This window comes from Metopolophium dirhodum, chromosome 5 (assembly GCF_019925205.1).
Source record: "Metopolophium dirhodum isolate CAU chromosome 5, ASM1992520v1, whole genome shotgun sequence".
Lineage (NCBI taxonomy): Eukaryota > Metazoa > Arthropoda > Insecta > Hemiptera > Aphididae > Metopolophium > Metopolophium dirhodum.
This window is the reverse complement of record NC_083564.1, coordinates 26,213,099-26,223,882: the sequence shown is the minus strand read 5'-3', so window position 1 is coordinate 26,223,882 and position 10,784 is coordinate 26,213,099. Positions and strand designations below refer to the sequence as shown.

At 26.8% G+C, this 10,784-nt stretch overlaps 3 protein-coding genes across 5 annotated transcripts; 2 read left to right on the top strand and 1 right to left on the bottom strand.

Annotated features, from left to right (window-relative positions):
• Positions 1–196: 196 nt before the first annotated feature.
• LOC132944356 (uncharacterized) lies at positions 197–1,866 on the top strand. The gene is made up of 3 exons (XM_061013657.1): positions 197–602; positions 1,205–1,306; positions 1,623–1,866. Exons 1-3 carry the CDS (start codon positions 303–305, stop codon positions 1,761–1,763), a joined length of 543 nt encoding a protein of 180 aa, XP_060869640.1. The 5' UTR covers positions 197–302; the 3' UTR covers positions 1,764–1,866.
• Positions 1,859–3,528, bottom strand: LOC132944355 (uncharacterized). Of its 3 annotated transcripts, none has more exons than XM_061013656.1 (6): positions 3,035–3,528; positions 2,812–2,957; positions 2,608–2,732; positions 2,344–2,535; positions 2,100–2,264; positions 1,859–2,031 (listed from the first exon to the last, which is right to left on the bottom strand). In XM_061013656.1, the coding sequence occupies exons 3-6, from the start codon at positions 2,704–2,706 to the stop codon at positions 1,924–1,926; spliced, it is 564 nt and encodes a 187-aa protein (XP_060869639.1). In that variant the 5' UTR covers positions 2,707–2,732; positions 2,812–2,957; positions 3,035–3,528; the 3' UTR covers positions 1,859–1,923. The 3 variants fall into 3 exon arrangements, with proteins under 3 accessions (XP_060869639.1, XP_060869637.1, XP_060869638.1); XM_061013654.1 differs by having other exon boundaries at positions 2,608–2,708; positions 3,035–3,521; XM_061013655.1 differs by having other exon boundaries at positions 2,608–2,708; positions 3,118–3,521.
• Positions 3,529–3,709: 181 nt separating this feature from the next.
• LOC132944354 (transmembrane protein adipocyte-associated 1 homolog) lies at positions 3,710–9,427 on the top strand. The gene is made up of 8 exons (XM_061013653.1): positions 3,710–4,283; positions 5,166–5,298; positions 5,391–5,553; positions 5,712–5,908; positions 5,983–6,043; positions 6,611–6,794; positions 7,393–7,522; positions 8,729–9,427. The coding sequence occupies exons 1-8, from the start codon at positions 4,162–4,164 to the stop codon at positions 8,876–8,878; spliced, it is 1,140 nt and encodes a 379-aa protein (XP_060869636.1). The 5' UTR covers positions 3,710–4,161; the 3' UTR covers positions 8,879–9,427.
• Positions 9,428–10,784: the final 1,357 nt, after the last annotated feature.

The following is a 10,784-nucleotide window of genomic DNA, read 5'->3' as shown; positions in this document are numbered from 1 at the left end:
ATAAATTATAATAAACATTAAACAGAAACCATGATGGATTTGTAACCATACTTGCATACCATGGTTCTTCCCCAGTGATAGTATGTGTGATAAATATATTCTGTTGCCCAGTCTGATTACATTTTCAAAATATTGTTGGCCACATTAGTGGCATATGATAATTTTTATCTCAATAACCTTTTATAAATTTTTATTTTTCCGTCATATTCTTATCAACTATCTACTTATGTGCCTTGACTATATTTTATTAATTTCTTGAAAATACTTTTCAGTTTTTATAAGGGTTTTTGAAAAATTACAAAATGAATGCTCTTCGTAGATTTTATAGTAGCAATTCGGCGGTGACCCCTAGTGGCCCATCCAATGAAACCGGTGGTGTATTACCTATAGATTTGGAAGGAAGACATAGATTTGTAAGACAACGACTTACTAACATGACAGATGAAGAAAGAGCTTTTCGTAGAAAATTCTTACATGATCAACACTTGTCTCATGATGAACCGGTTGCTGTCCCAGAAATGTACGAACAATTGTACAATCCAATTAGACGTGCATTCAGAGCCCCCATGAATCTATTTCAAGAGTTTTTGGTCCCAAAAATTGTAAGTATACTATTTAAAAAAATTGAATAGAAAATGTAACAACTTATTCTTTATTTAACATGTTTATATATTTGTATATGTATAATGTCGATTCAGTTATTTTTTGGTTAGCGACATTTTTATAACTACAATTAGTAGGGTACTTATTAGTAGGTTACTTATTACAAGGTATCACACTTCAATAATAGGTATATGTAATTGGTTGTAGTCACCAAACTAATATAATGATCACGTTTGATCATGATGGACATTAAAATAATTATATTGATGTTCAATTCATGACAGACAGACACTACCAAATATTACTGCTTACCTAGATTTATAAAAGTTTAACGTTTATGTGGCATTGTGTCCCAAATCACTCAAGGAAAGTTACAAGATTAAAGTTTATAAATATGTATAATCTATGTTCTTAATTAAATTAGTTTAGTGATCTGTGTGATACAAATTTATGTAAGTTTTAATTGATTACTGTTTTAAATAAATATATAATATGTTCCCTTTTTTACTAGTATTATTTATGTTTAATTATGTCTTGGATACTATTTGTTATATTTATGTACAATAAATTAATAACTAATTAAATTGTTTTTACTGTTTAGGGCGAAAGGACTGCTTTCAATGTACGGTTTGTAACAGGCAAATTATTGATGGGACTCACTATTGTTTATATTGGTACATACTACGTTCTTTACAACACAAATGTAAGTTTTAGTTAAAATTTGATAGAAATCAGCATTTAAGTTTCTATATGTACTACCATTGTTATAAATACTATTTACTATTTAGTAGTATTTATAATCAATGGTACTACATAGTTTAATTGTAAATTAGTTTTTTTTTTATATACTTTCATTTTTCTATTAACATTTTCTTTCCCTGATAATTTTTAACTATTCTTTAATGATTCTAAAATAAGTCGTATAAATTATTCATATTAATTTATAATAACTGAATATCTGTAATAACTGTTACCTCCGAAACTTAAGATCAAATAAACATTTCTATTTTTATGTGAAGACTTGGGAGAGAAAATCAGGATGGAGAATACATGAATCTCGTTCTCAGTGTGTGCCAGGAGATCCAGGTTTTCCAAGAACTTCAGACCGTACTCTACCCAAACATTACGCCGATAGAGGATTCAGCAGTTCTCCAATATAATAAAGCAAGAACTAAAGTTGTTTTTATTATTTTGTGGCTAACTAATTATTTAATTGAGATATAAATGTAGAAAAAATATAAATAAAATCTTTACATATATTTACATAGATGTTTATTTGTAATGCACTTATAAATTATATAAAAAAGCTAGTCTACTAGTCTACATATCAACCGAATTAAACTCTAAAATATTTGGTAAACCGTTTTTATTTATTTTGTAGGAATAAACCATGATTCTTCTTGCTAAAAACATTCTACTTATGTAATTCTGAAACAAATAGATTTATAAATTACTTAATACTTTAAATACGCACATTTTTAAAAAAAAATACTTGCCTCTATATTTCCATGTATAATAAGTAAGTTATATTTTCTTTTAAGATTGTCAATATTTTCATAAGAAACTCCCATATCTTTACGCTTAACACTGTTTATTGGGTTAACTAAAATGGTTCTGCCACATAATAATGCTGGTTCTAAGGCTAATAAATTAACTTCTACCTATAGTAATAATTAAATATTAGTAGGTACTATTGATAGAATTATTAGTTATTGGGAAATAAAATAGATATTAACTTACATCAACTAAACAATCATTCTTACTTATGTCCAACAAAATAATTACAAGATCTGCATAAACATTGGACAGTGTAGAAAGGGCTGATTTTACACTCTGTGCCTTGTGTACTTGAATTTTAGAAATATGGTTGTTTTCATGATATTCAACTAACGCTTCTGTCAGTTGAGTACTCCAGTTAGTATTGCCAATCATCTAGTTAAAAAAAAATTGTTCAAATTATTACTTTACATGTTCAAAATACAATCATTATAACTCAAGTCTTACAAGTATGGAAAATGGGTGTTTTGTCGCCGCTTTTGCACTACATTTGAAAACTTTTTGTTCGCTTTTGTCTGACCAAGATGAAGTGCTACTTGCTGACATGTCTATATATAGTTTTTAGTATGAACCAAGATACAAAAATACAGTAGACTATAGAGTATGGACTAATTTTAGACAGTTGTATCAAATTTGTTTTTTTGTACTCACTTGGAACATAAGATTTAAGATAACGATTGATGCAAGGTTCAAACACAGATTATATAGTTTGTTGTTCAAGGAGTTAAATGAAGGCTGTAGATGCTGCCCCCGAAATTCCGTTATATTTGTCAAAATCGTAATCAGTCCCGGACAGCCTTAAATCAAATCCGCAAGGTTAATCAATCATATCGTACTATCGTAGTACAAGACGATCATTAATTATATTATTTACCGATTAGTGATTACCACAAATATTGAATACAATAATTCATTATATTTTAATAATTTAGGTACTAAATAAAAAACATTTAATACCTAGCAGAAGGTACAAGTGCACTACGAGTCACGACTTACGCACTTATAACTTTACGACGAGACTTAAGTACTCAGTACTGGCTATAAAACAATAGTGAGTATATAATAGTAGAGACTACAGACCACGATGATAATTTTTAACAACGGACGGTCAACTTTACTGGTCAACAAGTAACAACAATTGGCACTAGGCGACGGCAGTTAATTTGAATTCTGAAATCGAAATTCGAAATGTTGTTTATCAAATGGCAATAATGGTATACTGTATACAATAATATTAACAGACAACAGTTGTCTGTTATTACTTATTATAATAATATAATCTGTGCTATCATAAAAAAATAAAAAGTAAAGTGTCAGTGTGGTATAATCTATACATAATTTACATCGTAGTTATAACATATTTTTCCACATAATATTAAAATTTGTAACCTACTTTAGAACCATAGAGCTAACTATGTTGGTAACATAAAAATTAAAAACTTTAAAAATATGATGATTATTTTGGTTACACTGTATACAATTAAATATTTTTTTTTATCAATTTTAAAACAACAAAAAATTTGTCGGCTTATCACTTAAAGATAATATTTTTTCTCTCTTGTGAGTTGTGAAGTTGTGAAATATATAACTATAACAAAATATTCAATATTGTGAATGACGAATGTTAAAGATGTGAACGATATGAAGTGAACGCTGCACATTATGTCAGTATTTCATATTGATACGATATGTGTGTGTGTAATGAAACAATTACGGTTTAAATTATTTAATTATGGTAGGAAATTAAGCAAGTATTATCATTTGATTGTAATTAATTCACAATTCAAATTTAATACAATAGCTTATTAATTGCTATTACGTCCAAATTAAACTATTTTTTCAAGTACATATTGTGTCCTATTTCATTTAGTGAAAGACAATTTTTCGTTCAACTTCTCACTATCGAGTAATATCATTTCTTTATAAACCTATTTATTGTATTAAAACTGAATGTATTAGCTGAATTGATATTTTATCCGACAAAAAATTAACTACATAGTTATGAAAGATCCTCAGAGTTTAGAAACAAACAGATTGTCAACTAATACAATGAGCAACAGTACTTCAATAGACGAAGAACATGTGTGTAAGCTGGTTCTTTACATGGATATACCAAGTATCAAGTAAGACTTAATTTTGTTTTAATTACTAAGTAATAATTGTATAACCAGTGGCGTGACGAAGGACTTAATTTGAGGCACGTGGCTCAGTTTAAAGGGTAGTATGTGTCCTGGAGATTCTGTACTTTTTGTACTTTTGCCAACCCTTTATTAAGCCCTGGATCTGCCACTGTAAACTATATATACTATAATATAGTATCTATTTGGCTTATACATTAAAATATGTTTACTATACTCTATTCAGAATAAGAGCACATCAGGTAGCCACAGTTAAAACCGATTTTGCTACGTAAATGTGGTGTGCTCTTATTCTGAATAGAGTATAGATTGTTTAAAAAGTACAATTTTAAATTTGTTGCAATATCTTCTATAATATATGATAGACTTAAGACATACAAATACTCACACTACTGTACACTGTTGCATAAATGAGTAGGGGTTATGAACTAGCTTATAGCTAAATCATCTACTTTTTGTTGATAAATAACTTTTAAATCCATTTTCCAATTTTATCTTTTTTATCATCCAACTGCAATAATAAAACATATAACATATAACCAATTAAAAAATGTAATGTTAACTTTTATTAGGTAATATAATTTATATTAATGCATTTTTATTACCTAACTAATTGTAATTACTAATCAAATATTTCAAGGTTTATTGTATACTTTGTTCTTATTTTACTTCAAAAGAATTTTTATACGTTATCATTATAATTCATAAGCCCTTTTATTTTTATTTATTTTAGTTTTTATTTGAAAACATAATGAAATAATATACTTATATACTCATACAGATACTATTTAGTAGTATTTACCCCCGTATTTACCACATGAATGAGAATAATATTTAAATTTATGTATCTATTGTGTTATTTTAAAGCGTTCGTGTATGGGATGTAGCAATACTTATTCCAAACTTAATATTCATGATGTACTTAGTGACCAAGTTTAGTCGTGCCAGATTAAAACTTCGAGCTGCTAATAGTCCTATTTTTTTTACATTCTACTGTTTGGTAAACAATTTTTATTATTATTCTTATAAAACCTTGGTTTATTTTAACAAAAACTGTACATTTTACTAATAATTGTTTAACAATATATTTAGGTTTTATTCAATGTATTTACAAGTATACTAAGATGCCTAATTTCAATGACACTGAATTTTAGTAATTTGGCTGCTGATTCCATCAATATAACACTTTGGATTTTAGTCAAATGTTTCTTTTTGGCTACTGAAATGAGTGTGGTAGTCTTTGCCTTAGCTTTTGGTTAGTAAAACAATAAACATTTTTAAGTGAAAATACTATTATTTTAATTTATTTATAATACAATTGATTTGGTATTAGAATAAAAAAACATTTTATAAAATGTCATTGTAATCAGTTAAACATCTTTGAAATTATTATTATATTTATGTTTATTTCAGGTCATATGGAAAGTAGAAGCAGTATAAGATATGTACTAATTACAACATCATTTATTTCATTAGCTTACTCGGCTAGTCAAGGAGCCTTGGAAATTTTTATGCCAGACTCCATTTTTAGAATCAATTCGAAAGATTTAAATTTATTTGGTCATGGTGGTATTGTATTTTGGTTAATTAGTTCTGTCGTTTTTACTACGGTAATATATTGAATATGTAAATTAATCTAAAATAAATATTGATCAATTATTTATAAATGTATTTTATTTTACAGCTGTATTTGCTCATATTGGTATTGCCTCAAACTAGACTTCGAGAGAAACTTGCATTACCAGGTTAATATTTTTGTTATTATTAGTATTAAGGGGGCTGGAGCGTGATTAATTTTCGGTCGAAAACATAGCTCACGACTTCAATCACTACTCCCAATATAATGTTCTGATATTAATTTCTTAATTTCAAAAGCAAATTTGAATTCATCACTAAATTATTTATGCTTTGACAATTTCATTTTTCTGATTTTTATTTATTTTTACTTAGAAATTTACTAACAAAAAGAGTAAAAATAGATCATATTCATAATTCAAATTTAAATACATTGGTATAGAATATAGAAATTGTACGACAGTTAAAGCATAGTAAATTTAGAGGAGAATTCAAATCTTCTGTAAAATGACAGACGTATTATGATGCCCCTATACAACGTGATTGGTATTACGAATTACACACACTAATGTTCATTTACTTCAACACATTCACAAGACCCATATGAACTGAAATATAAAATGTCTAGTTTTTACTCCTTATAATAGATTACGCTACAGCCTTCTTAAAATATATTTTCAATATTTTATAATATTGTGTATTAATTCCTAATGAATAACAATTTTTTTTTTTTTCAGTTAACCGGTCATTTTATGTATATGTATCACTTTTAGCACAATTAAACGGGATTGGTTCTATTGGTTGTGCATTTTTGTTACTAAAAATTACAGAAGGACTTTGTATTGTTGATGTAACAACGTTTCTATATTTTACACTATTTACACCTCTAGTCTACATAACATTTTTGAGCTCATTTTTTAGGTAAATATTATCTTAACATATTATTATAAAACAAAGTCCCTTTTTCACTCTGTATGGCGTATGCTTAGATCTTTAAAACTACGCAACAGATTTTGATGCAGTTTTTTTTAATTGATAGAGTGATTCAAGAAGAAGGTTTATATGTATATAACATGCATAATATAGTAGAGAAACACTGCCCCTTTTTGTAGTACAAGCATATCTCGAAAAGAACTCTACTTAATTTAATATGGTTTTCACTAATAAATCGGTCGAGTTACGGGAAAGGTTTTAAAAAAGTCAATAAAAGTTATTTCAATAGATTGTTACTTGAAAATTGGAGGGTGTATCAGCTTGATTTTTATAGGTTAGGTAGGCTGTAGGTACGTAACACATGATTTTTTTAGATTACGAAAAAATAATTTTTTTTTGTCAATCTAAATGTTTGCAATTTATTACATATTTTAGAATAAATATGGTATATACATTTTGTACAAATATATTTATTAAAAATACAAATCTTTGGCCTGGACAGCTAGTTTAAGATAAAAAAAAGTGTTATGATCACTATTAAATTTATATTATTATTATTATTAATTTGGTATTTATTTTACTGTAGTGTATCACAATCAAGCATTATGTTTTCTTATAAAGCACAAAACGATGATCGAGTTGAAGACGATACTGTTTCATTACCTCATCAACCATCATTTTCATCTTTAAAAACTGATTCAGACTATATTTATCAGGTAAATATAGAAAAATTATTATTTAATTAACTTCAACTAGAGAAAAATTTCCGTTAGGCAGAGTAAGCAGCTGACTTGGGCAGCACATTCTGTAATACTTCGTTAAAAATTAAAATACATCATACATATAAAATAAAATGGAAAATAAATTACTTTATATTTACGAAAAATAATATTATAATAATGTATATATTATATATCGTATATTATGGTATATCTATTTTGATTCATTATAATTTAAGGTCATAATAAATTCATAAAAAAGTCGTAGATGGACAGGTGAGCAGACGCATCAAGAAAAAAACACTCTCTAGTCACACCTCACTCATCACCACTTTATGCTATACTCCTTTTCAAAAGAGAATATACCGGTCGGCTACCAATTTATGTCCGGCAGTGCGCATTCTCCACCAATTTCCCATTGTTAGCGTGATCACATGGTTCTCGGCGCACCAATCGAATCATTCAACATGCGCAAAAGCAGTATATTCTCTTTGAAAGGAGTATAGTCATTTTCGGCTTAGTCAATTTTATTTAAATAACACTTATACATTTTTGTGTACAATAAATACAAATCTACAGTCAACATCATTTTATATAATTAATTATTTCCATCCTTGAGACAATACGTTTTGAAATTGTTACAAGAGTATAACTGTATAACTTGTATTAGTATAATTGAGAATATTAATTATTATGTTATATACTTATATACAAATATTTAATATAACATCTGTTTTGTAAACCTATTATTATAAAAAGAAAGTATTATAAAAATGTTGTCAATTTTAAAGTTATACTTAATATTCCAAACAATGATTTCAATTTTGTTTTATTATTGATGGTTCATAATTCATAAAAATATCATATTATTGTAATTTTTATTACAATTTGGTGGACATCCATTGAAATTTTTCTAAAGTAGGCTAAATAACTAAAAGCAAGAAAAAAATTCAAATGGATTTATGTACTATTGTCAATCGTATTTTGGAGAGGGTATTATAACTTGTTTACCTATTATAGGGGAGCAAATTGTTAGTGCCTATAGACGTATAAAAGATAAATCCTTCTACACTTCCACACTTAACATTTTTTATAACTATGAGGTCTACTAAATTTATTTATTATTAGTTGTTGTGTGCAATCTGTCATATTATCATATCATAATATTTGTATACTAAATGTTTATATTATATTATTTTACAGACAGATAATATATACAACAACACTCGTTTTTCTGTTAGTGACAGACAAATTGCAAATCCGTTGTACAATGCCTCATTACAAAGTCCTGACAGCATTACTGGTTATAGCATGGATGAGCAAACTATTGACATTGAAGAACAAAAAAAGTAATAATGTGTTTAGTTCTAGAATATTTTTTTGGTGTTCCTGTGTTTGCTTTATTATTTTAATATTTTTACTACCTAGTTGGTTAAGTTGTGTAATAGATAATTATATAATATATTTTTTAAATATAAATTAGTCAATTTAATTAATTAGTGAAATTACCATCACAATTTTAAATTACTCAATTATTTAATTATTACTTAAGCTTCCAAGTTCTTTTTTTTAAATATTTTTTATTCTAGATTTATAACTTTCTATGAAGTATTATATAATTTTATAGTACAATAAATTGTAATTTATTTTTGTTTAAATTATAAAATCCGATATAATATATATATGTGAATTACACTTAGTTGATTCCTTTAATTTGCACAATAATAAATTTAAAACATACATAAAACAAATCATATAATATTATGTATATATTATAATCCTAATCTAAAAAAATATGAAAATATGATTTAGATCAAATCTTGTTTTTAGCCTTTTAATTGTAAATATTAGCTTTGATGAATTGTATAATCAATGACTAAATATAGTACCATTTATTTATTATATGGTTTTACTTTTTACTATCATAAATCTTACCATTGATTATATAATACACTTTATATAATCAATGATCTTACTCCAATAAATATATCAACTGTAATCGATACTAAACATATAGTTCAGTATTATTATGATGGAAATGAAAACTAAGATCTCTGAATTATGAAAAGTCCTTGTCAACACTGTACAAAATAAAATTTATTGAATACCACAGGCCCAGGTGGCAAGGCGGAGAAGTCCAAGTGCTGGTTAAAAATATTCCAAAATTGGGACAAAAATCAACAAATTGTCGGCAACATTTTGGATAGTAAGCATGCTTCGATTTTTAAGATCAACATCTTTTCTGATAGAAAAGTTAATCTAGTTGGTACTTTTGGGAGGTAAAAATTCCAAGTAGTTTTAGAAAACGTAGAGAAAAAAAAAGAAAAGTGTTATTTTTTACGCAAAACTTATTTTGAGAAAATTGATTTTATTTTTTTAGTGTTACTTAAAAATTAATAACCGTTGCAATTTTTACAAAATATTTGTATTAGCATTTCATAATATTTTGACTCTTTTTGGAATACTTATAGCCTTGGGACATCACTTTTTTATGAGCTTTTGAACTTATAAATTTTTGATATTTGATATTTAGCGGTAAATTATTGATTGATTTTTGAAACTTTGTTCCAAAACGAATAACCGTGGACTCATGAAATGTTCACCAAAGATTTATATTAGTATTTCGACCCATTTTAAGCTATTTGTAAACTATTTTTCTGTTAGAAATTCATAAAAGTTATTTTTTTTCATAGCTAAGATAAGAAATTTTAGTAAAAGATTCCAACAAAATGTTCTACTTATAACAAAACAATTAAGTTTATCGTTAAGTAACAATATTTTTTTTTGAATGTTTGAGTACATAATTTTTACAATATTGTATATTTTTGTAGTAATTTATTGAATTCAACAAGACCTTAAAATATTTTCTTAGCTGGCTGGTTTAAAAACATATTAAGTGTCAAGACATTTATTATTTATTAACTAACTAATTGTCCACCTAATGCTTATTAAAAATTCTAGGGTATTTACCACAGTAGCCATACGTGTTCGGCGCCACTGAGCTAGGCCTAGGCTCACGCGCCGTCTCCACTCAGAATCGTTTTTCGTATCCAATAATTTATCATTGAATTCAAATATAACACATCCAAAATTACAGTGAAATACTCAACATCTACTGTACAGCAGAGGCGTACCCACATGTCCACCCTTTTTTCTTAATTTTGTCGTTAAAAATAACACGTTTTGAAAACGGAAAATGTTTGAAAAATCGGCGCTGCAAATCTCAACTTTTAATCGTTGAATAACAATTAAGAATTAA